At 48.2% G+C, this 18,173-nt stretch overlaps 1 protein-coding gene across 1 annotated transcript; it reads right to left on the bottom strand.

Moving 5' to 3' along the window:
• Positions 1-424: 424 nt before the first annotated feature.
• On the bottom strand, positions 425-7,071 carry psma1 (proteasome 20S subunit alpha 1). The gene is made up of 10 exons (XM_079742613.1): positions 7,005-7,071; positions 6,050-6,094; positions 5,853-5,954; positions 5,485-5,588; positions 4,371-4,459; positions 3,706-3,776; positions 2,100-2,229; positions 1,468-1,547; positions 999-1,103; positions 425-703 (listed from the first exon to the last, which is right to left on the bottom strand). The coding sequence occupies exons 1-10, from the start codon at positions 7,005-7,007 to the stop codon at positions 638-640; spliced, it is 795 nt and encodes a 264-aa protein (XP_079598739.1). The 5' UTR covers positions 7,008-7,071; the 3' UTR covers positions 425-637.
• Positions 7,072-18,173: the final 11,102 nt, after the last annotated feature.

Genomic DNA, 18,173 nt, shown 5'->3' on the forward strand with positions numbered 1-18,173 from the left:
TCAATAAAAATATGTTACGCTTAATAGGCCTACTTACTGTCAACCATTTGTTTTTATTAATGGTTATGGTGTTCCCTTTTTGACTTCTTATATACTTGTACTCCTCATAGTTCCTCCACAAGCACAGAATTCACGGTTCTGGGCTGGTTACATATCGTAAGCTCGTGTAATCCAGGATAACGTTAGCCAGGTTTGAACTTACCAAAACAAGGCGCAGCTGAACTGCGTTGATGGAATGGCTTTAGCTTCAAGCGGAAGTTGGTGTAAGTTCTAACCAGGCTTAATCAACTAAGCGCCGCCTTCGCTAGTGATGAAATACCCCTCTCTAAAATCAACTTCTCTGGAAAACATTACAAATCGTTTGGTGGGAGTTTACAGACATTAAATAGAATTTGTTCAAATAACACATCCGGAGCAAACGCAATACAGAAAGTTTATTTATTGTAGAATGGTACATACCCTTACAAAAGCGACAGACAGATGTTATCAGAGACCGTTTGGTTGACATGTAATATGTGGCACAGTACAACAGAACGCATCCAATCCAGAGAACTAACTACGATCAGGGCGGTACTTTCCCTCCTCCCCAGTTTAGAAAGCTAGATAATTGGTTGACTTGTGGTTGAAGGGGGCGTGTTCAGTGCTCCATTGGTTCGTCAGATGCATCAGGTGCAGCGGGGGCATCATCTGCAGCCGGCACGACCTGAGGGAGTACAGGTGGTTAGCCCACAGTACGTCACTTGTTACGTGTGTCAGGTTGCTGCATCTCCATTTCAACAGCTCTTTATATTATTTTACATGCATCTCATTCTTATTCAGCTCCGGCTAGTTCTGCAGTCATCTGTCGAGACAAAGGGTGCTGGCCCAACGCTCGTATTGAGCTTCCGGTTCCTCACAACTTCCACACTTCCAAAGCAGAGCCCCAGCAGTCAGGGCTGAGGCAGCACGGGGGTCTAACCCCGGGGTCACACCACAGCATCGTTTGAACAACAGCCCACCTTTCTCTGTGGCCTCTCCTCCAGCCCCTCCAGGAAGGGGGCCACATCACCATCGTCGTAGATGATGAACTCCAAGTCCTTTCCCACAATGCCGATGGACACGTTCTGAAAGGATGGATCATCACAAAACACACGCATTGCTATAAATGGTTCCAATGCATTGAATCCTAATTGGCAAAAACTCAAATCCCATTTCTGTCCATCAGTAAAGATCCACCACGCATCGACAGGCTGGCTTTAGGTACCAGCGGTCCTCCCAGAGGTTAGCAAGGCTCTGGAGGGACGTATCCATTCATTCATCGCCAGTGAAAACACAAGCCCTGTTTAGGTTTTGACAAGCCGACATGAGAACGAAGCGAGCCCGTCGGTTCATGTACACGTGTGGTGAACGGATAAATAAAGGAGACATGGCGGGGTCCGGCTGCCGACGGCTGAATAAAGACCGGCAGCCTGCAGCGGTCCAGCTCACCTTGGTGGTCAGGTCCTGCTCTGCAGGGAGGGTTTCCCTGAGGGCCCGGAGCCCATGCTGGACCAGGTCGTTCAGGTTACCTGTCCGAGGAGAAGGCACCTAGTCATTCATACTGAACTGTATCCTGATGGTTACACTATGAATACAACTCACATGACTCGTCTGCCTGACGACCCTGAACCCAACACCCCCCTGACGAGGCTGAACACCAACACCCCCCTGACGACCCTGAATCCCGACACCCCCCTGACGAGGCTGAACCCCAACACCCCCCTGACGACCCTGAACCCCGACACCCCCCTGACGAGGCTGAACCCCAACACCCCCGTGACGACCCTGAACCCCAACCCTCAGACCCCCGTGACGAGGCTGAACCCCAACCCTCAGACCCCCCTGACGAGGCTGAACCACAACACCCCCGTGACGAGGCTGAACCCCAACCCTCAGACCCCCGTGACGAGGCTGAACCCCAACCCTCAGACCCCCTTGACGAGGCTGAACCCCAACCCTCAGACCCCCGTGACGAGGCTGAACCCCAACCCTCAGACCCCCGTGACGAGGCTGAACCCCAACCCTCAGACCCCCGTGACGAGGCTGAACCCCACCCCTCAGACCCCCGTGACGAGGCTTACAGTCCATGAACTTGTCCATGTGTCGCTCCAGGTAGGTGCGTGCCGACTGGGAGCGGGCTCCGATGGACATGGCCTTGCAGTCGAAGTAGTTGGCTGAGGGGCAGGACTGGAAGATGTGAGGGCCCATGTCCTGCAAGAAGGGGAGCAATGAGACCCTAAACACCAGCAGGTGTCCTCTAGTTCAGAGTAGAGATGGGCGATATGGCCTAAAATCCATATTGCGATATACATTGCAGCCTCTTGCGATAACGATATATATATATCACGACATAAAACATAAAATAACCGTTTCAGAACAGGTACATAGGTACACATAGATCCTAAGGAAAGCCAAACTGCTAAATGTATTTAAAAAAAAGAGAAATATAGTATGTCATTTCGAGAACATTTATTGTGAAACACTGTAATCATACAACATAATGTTGCAGATAAATAAAATTAGTATTGGGTTTCTTTCCTTTAGTGCAAACCATTCTAAAAGGCACTACACTTAGTTTAAGTCCTTGGTTCTTAAATGCCACCCAAGATGCAGAGAACAGGAAAAACGGGTGTCTTTCTAGATAAGGAACAGACACTGTACTGACAATTAGGGATGGGCATGATTAATTGATGATCGATCATTGATCGTTACGATTTTTGTCGATTACGTGATATTTTTAACCATCAAAAGGAGGTTGACCCAGCCGGAGAGGTGGTCTCGGAGACGTTGCTCAACATGGAGCAAAGAGGAGACGGAACGTCTTTTGGATATTTGGGTCCGATATCCAAAAGACATTCCGTCTCCTCTTTGCTCCATGTTGAGCCACCACCCGACGGTCCGACAAAAGCAAGTAAAAAGTATGCTAGAAAACATAACTTAAAAATGCCGATGCATTTAACACATTCCGAGTCAGGATGAGGGAGAAGGAGTTGGACCAGTCCGCAGATCAATGTATATCACGCTGGATAGCCATGGTTGTTTACTTTCACCGGTGCTTCCCCCCCTTTTTCTTTAACGCTTTACAACGCCCCAGACCTTTTTGTCCAATGATTTAACGTTCTTCGCACACATGCAGGTTTTTTGACGAATTCTGGCACTGTTGCGAAAATTGCAATGTGAAAAGGAATTGCACCAAACCAAAAATTAAACATTGTATTTTGCGTCATCAACATGCATTATCGCGATAGAGCGATAGAATTAAAATCTCTATCGTAGGCCATTTTTTTAGCGTTTATATCGTATATCGTGCATTACTGGTTCAGAGGTTTTCAAAGTATGAGAGAGTGAGCCCCCCCTCAGAGAACAAATTTCAGCTGACGGCGCATTTACTGACGCAAATGACGTTTAGTGTTCAGCGTAGGGTCCGAATTCTCGTTTGTTCGTTCCCTATATAGTGCACTATATCATGAACACTATATAGGGAATAGTGAGTGAGTGAATAGGGAACGATTTCGAACACAGCGTGTCTTCGTCTTTGTGTTTTTTCAATTACTTTTTCTGTTTTACTTTTTTTCTCACGTCGCGCCCCCCCTGAAGAACTCTGGCGCCTCCCAGGGGAGGCGCGCCTCACAGTTTGAAAACCACTGCTCTAGTTCACAGGGGAACTAATACCAGGGGTTGACTTACATCATATCCAGCGATGAGCAGTCCCACACCATACGGCCTCCTTCCATACCTCTGTGTTGGGATTTGGGTTTCTGAGTTGTCAGGTTAAGGTAAGGCACTATAAAACCATTAGTAGACCCTTAAAAGGACATATGGAGCTAGGCCGGTTGCTAAGGGATCTCCAGGCAGGGGAGTGTCCTTTTACCAACAGAGATGGTAGGAAGCAGCAGCCATCTGTCAGAGTGGCGAGTCTAATGGATCCATTTCACACCACTCTCTCTAGAACACTGGTTCAGCCTCAGGACCCATATGGCTCATTAATCATCCATTCACAACGCAAAAAAAAAAAAAAAAAAAAACATACGGTCCAATATCGCAGTCATCCACAATGACTTCATGTACTGCAATTGGGGGGAAACTCAATAACAATAAGACATTGAAATATAAATGAACATTGAAATTAGTCAATTATTAGGCTTCTTACTACAGGTTAAGGTTTGACAGAGAAATGCTCTAGAACAATACCAACCCACTAACCTAACAAAGATCTTACCTTAACTTTCAACCTTGCAGACTTCAGGTCATCTTAATCCACATCACATAACCCATGTATTAACAGACAGCATATAGAAGCAGTTCATCGCAGCGTTTCCAATCTGAGGACTCCTCAGTGACGAAGAGGATACTGCTGCCTACCAGCGTCACCAGGCGCGACGTTGGGAGGGGACGGTCGAACACAAACCGCGAGTCCAGACACTCCTGCCGCATGAAGTTGCTGAACAGAGAAGTTAGACGCCACACACACACACACATTACAACCCCAGGGTCTTGATTTAAAGGGATGGATTGGAGTAAATTCACCCTTGGTTCTTTGCACCATCAAATCCAGCCAAATACCCCCCCGGGGAAGCCTTTTTCCCTTGGTCGAACATTGATGAAGTAAGAGTTTTCATCTGACTGGCTTAGTACTGGTGCTAATGGAACCTGTCTTGTATCTCGTAAATCAACCCACAAATACTGCTTGGAATGTTACCACACTTGGTCAGTAGTACAAATAGGGTCTGTACTCAAGGCATTGTAAAGTTTGTAAGCACACCAGGAGTTTATTAACAATAACACAATAACACAAAGTCTTCTGCTACCGCTGCGTCAATGCCACTTCCGGGATTTCGGGAAAGCGAGTAAAAGTCTTCAGCAAAACTCACAAGCAATTTTTTTTTTAAAAAGCTAGTGAATTCAACACTCCATAGAAATGTATTGACAACTGAAAAAGATATATTATTTCAGTTGTCAATACATTCCTACGGAGTGTTGAATTCACTAGCTTTTGCCTTGCACTTTTTCCTGACACACCTTACGTTTTGCAGAGGACTTTTACTTGCTTTCCCCAAATCCCCGAAGTGGCATTGACGCAGCGGTAGCAGAAGACAGTTGAAGCTGAGTCATTGTGTTATTGTAAATAAACTCCTGGTGTACTTAACAAACTTAACAATGCCTCGTTTTATGAGTACAGTCCCTATTTTTTCAACTGGCAATAGCATTAACTGGCATTAGTGGGGTAATTTATGAGATGCAGGACAGGTTCCATTAGCACCAGTACTAAGCCAGTAGAAGAAAACTCTTACGTCATCAATGTTCGACCGAGGGAAAAAAAGCTTCCGAGGGGGTATTTGGCTGGATGTCATGTTGCAAAGGACCCAAGATTGAATCTACTCAGAACAATCCCTTTAATACAATTTGGCAACAAACTGAGGACCCAGAACCTGGTGGGTTCATCTTAAAGGCTGAGGAGGAACCCACCAGAGCAGCCTGGCATCGGCTGTGAGTCCGGCAATGGAGATCCCCACGTGGTTGTCAACGTGGAGGATCTTCTTCTGATGGGCAGCCAGCTCCGACTGGGCTCTCTGCAGGAGAGACCAATGTATTAACGACGGTGCTGAACAATACGCTTTATTGAGTTCAATGCACACACAGAAAAAATGCATCTTTAGATTTTTTAAACCAATGCGTCTCAGAATAGTTTAAATTGCCTACATTGTAGGTCCATCAAAAAATCCCACTGGATATTAGTGTAGCAAGCCTTCTACTTGATGGCCAACCTTAACAGAACGAGGCTCCCTGACACAACAGAGTAGCACGAGAGATGGAAAATAAAATAACCAGGGTACCTTGAGAGCCACGAGGACTGCATGGGATTTGGATTTGAGTCCAACAGTAGCAGAACCCTGCTTCACGGCCTCCATGGCATATTCAATCTGATGAATGCGACCCTGGAACACAAACATCAAATAAACTGTTCTGCTGACACTAAAAATCGGTGTACACCGTGAGGATCCATCAGACAAGCAGACATCAATGGTCTCACCTGGGGACTCCACACCGTGACGTCGTTGTCATACTGGTTCCGAAACTAAAACACAACCCAAGGATTTTCAGGTTAAAATCGTTTGAAAACATGAACAGAAAAGATCCTTCAAGTCGTCCTCCAACAAGTCTTATTCCACTCATCTCACATAATTGTCTGTCATCGCAACCATGGGGACCCTTCGGCGTGTAACAGATGAAGGAGAGCGGTTTATGAGCGGAGGGTTTTCTAAAGGCATCGAGTTACTGCTTAAATAATGGATAAGAGGTCTGTCACCAACAACACGTTTAATACCCGCTGGTCAGACCACAGCTCCTCTGGGTCGGACTCAGAGAAGCCCCCTTTGGGTCTGACGAAGAGCTCCTCTGGGTCAGAACCAGAGCTCCGACCATCATGTGGAGAACAATAAGAAAACATTAGAGGTTTGTTCAAACATAACGTAGTGGACACGCGACCGTTAAGAGGTTATACAACCGATCTACGAGGGCAGACCAGGGAAAACGAAAGTAAACCTCACAGGAAGGCTTTCCCTCCGACGAAGCTAACTTCTGAGAGTGCCTGTGTGCTAGCTTCCCGTTAGCTCGTTAAGCTAGCGGCAACGCGGCAGTTTCTAAAGGTGCTCTGTTAAAGAGCGCGGAATGAGAAGGTGTATGATCTCCCTAGAATTCACATTCAACTTGTATTGTTTTATTGTCTCAGACCATTAACGCCGGATCACCGACCGAGTTGTTAAACTTTATTGAGCGGACATCGGTGAAGCTAACGTTGTGTTTTGCTTACTCACACTGCATCACTACTTAGACTCCTTAGCTTCTAATACATACTAGATATACCACAGGGATTAGCTGCAGTAGATATTTATCCTCCAGTAACGAAGTCTCGTTATCCTTTATCAATTTTATGCATGGATACATCAAATAATAAAGGAAAGCGGTTTCCTTCCATTCAGACTTACCATGGCTGCAGTTCACTCAGACGCTAAGCTAGCTGTGATTGATTGAGTGTCCTGGACTCAGCAGTCAGAGCAGTAGAGCTCCGAGTCAAAGCCTCGATCGAGCCTCCTTTGCTTTAAGACATTCATAGACTGATATCATGATTGATCAAATCATCTTTAAGGTTTTTGCCCTAAAAAAATAAGTTTCTTTAAACCATCCGAAATAATTAGAAATATTCTTTAAAAGACCCATAAAACAGTACGACTCATAAGGTTGTATCCAGTAGTTGTATTTCGTATTATGTATATTGGATGACTTTCATACATTTTTAATACAAGTATAAGGTAAACGCTCGGTATCTGGCTCAGGTTACGTTTCCATTTCACTCTGCTAAAACAATTTCATTTGATCAAACACAACAGTTATCAACAATCGTTATGCGTAACAATTACAATTACAACTTTGAATATGATTCAAGCTTGATATAATGGTATTGATAATACACCAATCGGAAATCGGAAATAAACAATCTGATCGATTGTGTATGTATTCTTTTATTTGAACATAGGCGTATAAATGGTTCCAACTGTTGGACAGTTTTCCACCGTCCCCCGGTGACTGCTAGGGGGCAGCAGTTCACCAATCACCAACCAACCGTACATGTGTGTACGGTTGGTTGTGTGTTCTATTGCTATGTGTGTACTGTGATCCCTTTCATGGAGACTCTGGTCGAGGAGACGTGTTTCATATAATTTACTGGCAACTCGTCTCGTTGGTTTTAGAGAAATAATAAAATCGGAATTTTATGAATACCTCCCATAAAAGCAGATGAAGTGTACCTCATCCGCAGGGACCCCATTCTGAAAGAGGGGCGGCCTTTTCTTTGACCCTCTCTTGTCCGTGTGAATATTAATACAGAATAACAATAAACACTTCCCTTTCAGACCTAATCTATTTGATGTATGTAATTTAATTTCATAGTGCACTCTAATATTTTTAAAGGGTGCAACGTTTATTTGGTATTCACTGATCAGAAGAAGGATCTTCTCGATGAGATGGAGGAGAGACGACTTTGTTAATGACACTACTGAACTTCCCCGTTTAATAGGTTCAATGCAGACATGTTCACACACGCACGCACGCACACACACACACACACACACACACACACACACACACACACACACACACACACACACACACACACACACACACACACACACACACACACACACACACACACACACACACACACACACACACACACACACACACACACACACACACACACACACACACACACACACACACACACACACACACACACACACACACAGCATATTTCCGCAATCCACCAGTGCTCAGCGGCCAAGCCTGGTATTGCAGCTGTTTAAGCGGGCTGTGGACGGGTCCCTCGATTCACGGGGCCCAGAAGTAGATATCTCCGTTCACTCCAATACAAGTGGGGAACAGGAATGTGTCTCCGCAAAAATTGTCTGGATATCAATCAAAGGCTCATAATTATCTTTATGCCATGTACTAAAAAAAATTAAGTTTTCTCTTTTCAAAACGCCACCTCAAGCGTTTTATTAGCCGGAGAAGGAGGTGTGGGCAGCTGAAAGGAGTCGTAGTGAAACAAATGTTGTTTCGGCCCGGCATTCGAGAGGGCCTAGTGCACGGCTCCGTAACTGCTCGTGTCCGAGGTTTTTCCTTTTACTTAACATGAATGACGTTGATGGTTTTTAGTCACTGTGGTGACTTTTTATCACTAAAAGTGTTTAAGTGAAAAAGGGACTTTTTAGATTGGTTCAGCTGATGCTCAATGACTCCCACTTTCCTCTGCTTGCGATCATTGCGATTCACCATGTATTGATCCATTCATTCAAAAGATCAAAAGACAAAGAACGGGTGCATTACGGTATTATTTTCATAATATTGTTAATAGCCAAATAAACATTTCAGTTGCGTAAGTATTTAATTTTTCATTTGCTTGTTTAGCTGTGACAGTTAACAATGTTGGTGTATTAGAATTATTTATGTGGGAAGGCTACTCCAACCTCGTTGATGTTCGGTATGTAACCATTTATTTGTATATAAATTACTGATTGCATTTTTTATAAATAGTTGGAAGGAATCTGTTTCTTAAGCAATAACATTGAACTGTATTTTTTTTCTAGGCCTACATACATTTACTATGTTGTTGGTGTTATATGGCGCAATCTTTCATATTTATGAAGTAAACTTATACTTCCATGGTCGGTAAACAACGCGACTGCGCCCGCTCAGACCTCTCGCTTATGATGCTGCAATGCTAACAATGCTAAAAAACAATGAATATTTCTGCATCCGGTGAACTAGGTTGTGGCTAGGTTCCCATGATGCGGAAGCAAATCTCCTTGATGTTGCCCTGCGACATTGAGCAGTTTTCATACGAATGAATGGGCGTTTTGGAATCCGCTGTCCATTCTATAATATGTCCATGACACACACACACACACACACACACACACTTTCTGAAATGTAAAAATGCATATTTTTATTTTTTAGATATGTATTTCATTGGTTGGTGATTCACTTCATACAATTGATACAATATTGCTCTGTGCATGTGTATTTAACATGCCCACAGGCATGTATTGATCATGCATGTGTAGGCAGGGCCGATTCTAGCTTTTAGGTGGCCCTATGAAGAATGTTTTTGGGGGCCCTTATTTTGGATCCCTATGCCTATTCAAAGCCTCTCAGGTGGTCCGGGGGGCATGCATTTAACATTTCAATGCATCAACCTGGTGCCCCTTAAAGAGAAAAAGAAGCCAGACTTGGGAAAAAAAGTTTTTCTCAGAAATTCAACTCAAACGTCTAAGTTGACCCCACCGCTATCTCAGAGTCAACATAATTTAAATTGGGCCATTGCCCAGAATAAACATAAATGAGGACAGTACCAACCAGGGAACTGGAAAATGTTTTCACCGCTACTAAAACAAGACCGTAACTGAGGGCCTTTTCAGACGCACCTCAGGACAGAGGGACACGGCGGAGAGGTTTGTGTGGAGCTTTGTCGGGGCAGCAGTCGATTTTTATGTCCGTGTCCGAGAGAGGGTTAAGCTTCTCGACCACTTATAGTATAACGCCACAATGTGTGGCTCATTTCATACACAAAATCACAAAAGATTTGCAATTTCTTCACTTAAGTTTTCCTCTCAAAGGGGAAGAGATCTTATTGGACTCAGGGGCAGCTGATACCCTGTGTCGTGAGTTACCATGCTCACCATCGTAAATGTTGGCCTGGGCCGATAAATTACCTTTAGTCATCAGATTTGAGGACACTGATTTGCTAACTTTACGCTGCTTTGTGCATATATTGTGTAACCTGTTGGCTGCTGCACTGACTGGGTCGTGTTTCTATCAGAAGACATATTGAGAGAGAACGTTTTTAGCCAAATATACTGATTTAACATTAACATATTACACGTCATTGTACATTCTAAACATGCACATTTAAAATAGGTAATTATTGTTGTTTCAGATACAATTATTTTGTATAAGTAAAATCAAGCCCTTTTCACCAGGGAGGCCCTGTAAGTCTCTATTAGCCCCAACTGCTAGCATCCATCTACAAATGCAAAAGGTATTAACACATAACAATATCTTCACTTTGATCAACGTTTTGTATTTTATTCTATTATTTACCTGAAGGCCTTGATATGGTTTAAAGATAAGGCCCAACAGGCCGTTCTGTGAACACATCGTGTTCATAGAAGTGAGCAGAAAGTGCTGCCTCGATTGCATTAGAACCCGCCTCCTACAACAATGGCAGCTCCTGATTGGGTCGTCCATCGGTTGGGCGATCGTCCAGGAAGAATCCCAGACCTTGTTTTCTCAAATGTTATTCATAAACCTATATTTTCTAAAGTGTATTGTGTTCCCTATAGCTGCTGCACATAATTGACGGTCTACAGTGCAAAACAATTAAACGGTTAATGAAAAAGTCGACACCCCCCCTGAATGCCACCGTTTAATTCACACCCTGTCCTGTAGTGTGTGCACATGCGTGTGTGTGCGCGTGTGCGTGTGCGTGTGTATGCGTGCGAGCACATATGTGTGGTTTCGCTCTACGTGCGTGTGTTTGTGGGTGCCGGTGTGTGTTGATGTAAAGGCCTGCAGAAGAATATGTGGCGGTGTGTATGTGTGGTGCCAGCGAGGAGGGCGGGCCTACAGCGGCGGGGCGGGGCTACAGCGGCGGGGCGGTGCTGACGTGCTCTGGGCTCCTGCCAAGCCCTGGCAACGCAGGCTGGGCCACCATTACATCAGCTGCCGCTTCCCTTCGTGATTGAGATTGTAGAGAATGTGCTGAGCTCAGCATGTTTTGCTTGGGGCCCTCATTTAACTCTGCCAAAGCCCCTCCTCCCTCCCACCATTTAATTTTTCAAATGGAGGTCCTCCTGAGTCACCGTGACGACTGCAGCCCCCCCGCTGACCGGGCTGCTCTGCGCAACGCGCTCGGGGGGACGGGAGAGGGAGCAGAAGAAGAGGTGTTTTAGAAGAACGAGGCCGGGAGCACGGCGCTACTCGCTGATAGAGCCTCACAGCGCATTCTCACAGTACATGCTAAGTACATGCATATTACATGCTTTCACTTTTGAATGTTAAATGCCCCAAGCCTCACCACTTTACGACAACCTCCTTTGTCCATGAGATCAGGATCCCTCTTTTTTCTTGTATTTTCCTTCGGAGCAACTGTTGGTCCTATTACGTCAGAGGCGAAGGTTTTGCTTCTATTTAAAGTCCTCCTCCTCCATAGATTACCTAGATGGCTGGACCTAAACATCTGGCTATTATTTCAGTTACATTCTACAATGAACCCTTACTGCAGTGGAGACGTGTAGAGACTTTCAAAACGGAAAGAAAGTTAAAGTGATGGACAACATTTTTACTTCTATTTATGTTATGAGGGTTAGGGTTAGTGTTATCAAAGTATGCATTACGCATCAGAAAATAATTATTTCAGTTTTATTGATTTAATTCTATTTGTTCTAGCCGAAAGAAAGACTACAGCGTTTTAAGACGTTGAGGAAGTATAGACTTCACAAAACAGCAAGAGGGATTCAGACCATGCCCTGCCATTAGGAGCCTTTCCAAGACTGAGTTTATGAGCCTTCTTTGAGATGTATGAAGACGGCTCATAAACTCATCAGAGACTTTTGGGCAGGGTCGCACAGGGGAGTTGCCAAGATCAAGGTCGTCAATCACATGAAAGTCAGAGGTCAGGAGAGAACACCTGATGGGGTGATGGGGTCTTCATCTAGAAGGGAGGAGGGGCTTCTCCCTTCACGCTCAATTTATTCTTTGGGTTGACTAAACACTAACGCTGCATTTTAGAAGGTGATGACGCACGCCGTCTGGCTGTGTGGTGCCTGCCCAGGCCTTTTGAAATAGAATAGAATTTCTATTTTATTTATTTCAATGTAAAAACATGACGACAATAGTTGATTTTCCTCTGATTATTTCATTTCTGGAGGGCAATGAGTGCAGGTGTGCTGCTGGTTTCGGTCTCCATGTGAGTCCACACTGGAAAACGGTCATGTCCAAACCAAACACTTTGTCAGGTTTGGCAACGCCTCCAACTCTGTTTGTATTAGACGCAATATAGGCGGAGGGCAAGGCATTGTGGGAAGGCTTGCGAGGGGGTGGGACAAAAGTGGAACTTGCGCTACGCGAATGAGTGCGTAGTGCAACAGCACTTCAGCCGACAAGTTGCAAACTCCCACAAGCAGCAACTAGAGAAGTTGTGGGCCGTTGCCACATGTCCAGTGGGGTCGACCAGCCTTAAAAACAGGGCATTTTTCACCGCAAGTCTGTATGGTCCAGCAGTACTCACTGAATGTCGTTTGTCCAATCACATGGCCGTACATGCTAGCTTGCATAAAGTGAACTGCCCCGTCAACATGCCCCTGCCTGTACTCGAGCATTCCCACATTCCATGACCCACACTATTTTGTGTCCAATACATGGATACAATACATGGTGGGTAACCAGACCCTCTGGCCCTGGTGGTATCGAGGAGCTGGAGTCCAGGGGCGGTCAGCCTGCCGTTGAGACCTTCAGGCAGTGCTGAGCAGCATGGCACACACTCTCCACTAGCTCTGACCATAGCAATAGAACAATTCTTGAGCAGAGGGGCAGACTGCAACCTCCTCCCTCTACTCTGCAAACAAAAGTAGCTGGTTTCCCTGGGAGCACTGAAACGGCGACAAACCAGGAGCAGCACTGGGAAGGGTCTCCTGTGCATACTCCATCTAGGCCAAATGCTGGCTGCAAGTGGTGGGATGGCTGGAGGCGAGACAACGTAGAGCACTCTTCAGGTGCTGATTTGCACACTCTGACAGGACATTGGTCTGCGGGTGCAATACTGGTGACAGGATGGTTGTGGCTCCCAGCAACTTGCAGAACGCCCCCCAGAACTCTGCAGAGATTGGGGGGCCGCATTAGACCCAACGTCTGAAGGGAGTTGGCCGGTTTCGAACTCCATGAAAATGGCGTTGACACTGTCCGAAGGAGGCAGACAGCTGAAAAAGTCTAGGGAGATATGGGACAGGCAGTGGTTGCCGAAGACTGGATGGAGCTTGTCGGAGGGTCATAATGTGGTAACAGACAGAACAGGCGGAGACAAACAACAGTTTGTCCATCACCATGGAATTCAGACGCAGGAAGGAAAGGGTTCTGTTCACTCCAGGGTGACAGGGCACCCTTGATGAAAGAGCCAATGGAAGACAAGGGAGCACACAGAGTCTGGCATGAACAGGGAGTCTGTAGATCCTCCCCAGGGCAGGCACATTTCATATACAGCATTTGTAAAAAGCTTGAAAAATAGTATCAGAAAGCTGCCGTGGGTCTAAGATACCATGTGGATAACGACTCCCCCTCCTTTCTAGATATCTCAGCCAAATTATATATATGCTTTACCTCAAACTGTATGAATTTGAGCTGAAACAGGGGGTTTAATTACACCCTAAGAAGCTTTGTTGTCATTCCAAAACATGTTCAAAATAAATAGAGGAATCTAAATTGTGTTTGTCTTTGACCCACGGTGCAATAAGTAGAAAATGCTCAAATTAGGTAAAATTAAATAAAATCGTAAAGCGATATTTACAATAAATAAATTCTCAATATTGCAAAATAATTCTGAATAGCACAAAGGTAGGCAAAACAAAAGGGTAAAATAAAACGGTGTTATACAATAAAGTTAAAGAAGTAAATGTTCCAGGGTCAGGGGCAGGATGCTGAGATTCAGCTGCTGAGCCAAGCTACAGCTTATGAAGCCATCATGCACCCTAGAGTCTTATGACAATGTCTATAGAGTGAGGCTGGTTTGACAAAAGGAGGCAGGTCGGGAGTGTCGAGCAATGGAAGGGATCTAGTTTGGCGCATTACTAGTCTCCTACTTCCTTGTTAGCGTGCTCTTTTGCTGATCAGGTGGACACAAAGAGACGGGGCCGACCGCATTACGTACAGCAGTTATTATGCATCACAGCAGGAGTCAGCCCCTGTCCCTCCTCATGTACGGCTATCGATGCAGATGCTCAAGGGCAAACCTGAAGGTGGATCCTGAGAGGCAAGTTGATCCTTTATGGTTTGAGACAAGCTGTGTCTGAAGACCTGAAACAGCCTGCCAGGGTTCCATGTCCTCCCTGTATGGATGAGAGGTGGGGGCAGTGGGTGGAGTAGCAGGGGAATGAGGGTGGGCTTGACATGGCTAGATGCTGCTTGGGAAAACAGTTACTTTTTACTGATTGAAAACTAAAAAATAAGTGAGCTCACTGGCAAGGCAGGTATGATTCACAACCCACCACAGGGAAACAAACTGCCTCAAATAAAGGTGACATATTACACCACCAGGTGTGATTGTGAACAAGCCGTTTTGAAAATGTACCGTTTTAAAAATGTACCACACACACAAACACACACATACACACACACACACACACACGCACACACACACTGTGGCAACCCGGCCCCAACCCCTCGTGCCAGGCGGTATCCAGCAGGCGGAGCCAGAGGGCGTCCATTACGTCACCCTAATCGGCCAGATAGAGAACACCTGCGGCGGAGAACGAGGAGGAAGAGGTACCCTTTAGAAGGCTGTGTCTCGTGCTCTTAAGGGGGAAGTTGGAGACACGGGAGGAGCAGAAAACCCCCAGGACCCAGTACGGACGAGAGGACGTTTGGTTTTAACTGAGCCATTCCCGGCACGTCCAAAGGAGGACGCACGCTGGACAAGGATCGCCGCCGCAGATCGGAGCCCCAGACAGGAGCGACCTTCCTCTTCCAGGACGAGACCGGCTGGTCCGGAGAGACCAGAACACTGACCCTTTTTCATGGCTCACGGAGCCATAGTGAGATTGTCGTTTTCCCCGCGTTGGACCCTCATCCACGCGGTTTTCTGTTCAAGCACGAATAAATGCCCTTCCGGGCTTTGAACGAGCAATGACGTGTGGTAATTCCTGCCTGACCGAAACATTCCTGGGGCCGTTTCGCCACATATTGTGGAGAATACAGGCACTTTGACCACGCTACAGACTACTTGGGATTACCAGCCCACCCGCCGATGCAGAACCCGGAAGAAGCCGCAGCCGCGGCCGCCGCCCAGCGTCAGCAACGGGACCAAGCCCTGGCCGCCGCCACCCAGAGAGACACCGCCGAAAGCCTCGTACTTCTCCGGGAGGCGGTACTACGACTCACCCAGCAAGCGGTGCGCGAGACCCCGACTGCTGCGCTGACCAGCCGCCTCACCGAACTCGGGCTGGATGACGACGTGGAGGCCTACCTGGAGGTGTTCAGGAGGACGGCCCGACGGGAGAGTTGGCCGGAGGACCAGTGGGCTCACATCCTGTCCCCCTTCCTAACCGGACCCGCACAGCAGGCGAGCCAGGATTTGACCCATGTACTCTTCGCCGTCCGCAAAGTACCCCAAACCTCTACGGGTTTTTCTCCCTTCGAGTTGCTATATGGGAGAAGACCAAGGGGGCTCCTCGACCTCGCCAAGGAGGCGTGGGAGACTTGGCCATCCCCTCATCGCACCATGGTTGACCACGTGGAGCAGGTGAAGGACCGCATGGCGCAGGTCTGGCCCATCGTCCTGGACCACCACCGGCAGGCCCAGCAGGCCCAGGCCCGGGTCTACAACAGGGGTGCCCAGCTACGCGTATTTCGGCCGGGAGAGCTGGTCATGGTGCTCATTCCCATGGCCAAGTGCAAATTCTTGGCAGGGGCCTTACGAGGTCGTCGACAAGGTGGGGAATGTGAACTACCGGGTACGGCAGCTAGGGAGACGCAAACACACCCAACTCTACCACATCAATTTGCTGAAGCAGTGGAGGTCTGGGCCCTCCCCGCCGGTGCCGGCTCCCCTCATTCTGGCCGCCCCGGCGCGACATCCCGGTGGTCCCCGTGGGGGACGACCTCAGCCCCGCCCAGAAGCAGGACCTTGAAGAGGTCATCCTGCAACACCAGGATGTCTTCTCGGAAGTACCAGGGAGGACCACGGTGGCACAGCACGACATTAAGACGGCGCCCGGCATCACAGTGCACGTCCCCCCCTACCGGGTCCCGGAAGCCCGTAGGAACGCCTTCCGGGAGGAGGTCACCAGAATGCTCCAGCTCTGGGTCATAGAAATGTCACCCAGCGCCTGGTTTTGTCCCATCGTCCTGGTCCCCAAACCGGACGGGATGTTCAGGTTCTGCAACGACTTCCGGAGACTCATTGAGCTCTCAGACTTTGACGCCTACCCCATGCCCAGGGTCGATGAGCTGGTAGAGCGGCTCTGCCCCGCCTGCTACCTCACCACCCTGGACTTCACCAAGGGGTACTGGCAGGTGCCGCTCACCAGAACCGCTCGGGAGAAAACGGCGTTTGCGACCCCGGGGGGACTATACCAGTATACGGTCTTCCCTTTCGGCATCCATGGCGCTCCCGCCACGTTCCAGAGGATGATGGACCAGCTCCTTCGGCCTCACCAGGCGTACTCAGCCGCCTACATCAACGACATCATTATCCACAGCGCCAGCTGGGATGTCCACCTCTGACAGCTGCGGGCGGTCCTGGCGGGGCTGAGGAGGGGCGGACTCACGGCCAACCCCGCCAAGTGCCGCCTGGGTCTGGAGGAGACGTACCTGGGGTACCAAGTAGGACGGGGGAACGTCCGACCCCAAGAGAGCAAGGTCGCCGCCATCCGGGACTGGCCCACCCCCAAAAAGCAGGTGAAATCGTGTCTGGGTCTGGTGGGGTACTACCAGAGGATTATCCCCGGCTTCGCCACTCTGGCCAGCCCCTTGAATGATCTGACCCGGAAGGTCCTGCCAGACGGGGTTAAGTGGTCGGAGGCAGCAGAGGGAGCCTTCGCGACCCTTGGACGGGCCCTCTGCTCAGAGCCCGTCTTGATAACCCCTGACTTTTCTCTGCCCCTAATAGTCCACACCGACGCATCCGAAGTGGGACTGGGAGCGGTACTCTCCCAGGTTCGGGCGGGAGAGGAACACCCGGTAACCTACATCAGCCGGAAGCTCCTCTCAAACGAGAGGAACTATTCCACCGTGGAGAAGGAGGCCCTGGCCATCAAGTGGGCCCAGGACAAGCTGAGATACTATCTCCTGGGCCGGGAGTTCACACTCGCCACCGACCATGCACCGCTTAAGTGGAGGGCCGGGGCGAAGGACACTAATGCACGGGTGACGAGGTGGTGCCTGGCCCTCCAGGATTTTAGGTTTCAGGTGGACCACAGGCCGGGCAGGGAACATGCCTACGCCGACGCTCTGTCCCGCCGAGATGCTTGCCTACGGGCGGTCGGAGACAACCCGAGGCGTCAACCAGCGGTGGAGGAGTGTGGCAACCCGTCCCCAACCCCTCGGTTTGGGCGTCCCAGGGGAGAGGTCGTGGAGGGCGTGTACCGCCGGTATCCAGCAGACGGAGCCAGAGGGCGTCCATTACGTCACCCTAATCGGCCAGATAGAGAACACCTGCGGCGGAGAACGAGGAGGAAGAGGTACCCTTTAAAAGGCTGTGTCTCGTGTTCTTAAGGGGGAAGTTGGAGACGCGGGAGGAGCAGAAAACCCCCAGGACCCATTACGGACGAGAGGACGTTTGGTCTTAACTGAGCCGCTCCCGGCACGTCCAAAGGAGGACTCACGCCGGA

The sequence above is a fragment of the Pollachius pollachius genome, assembly GCF_949987615.1.
Source record: "Pollachius pollachius genome assembly, chromosome: 9".
Lineage (NCBI taxonomy): Eukaryota > Metazoa > Chordata > Actinopteri > Gadiformes > Gadidae > Pollachius > Pollachius pollachius.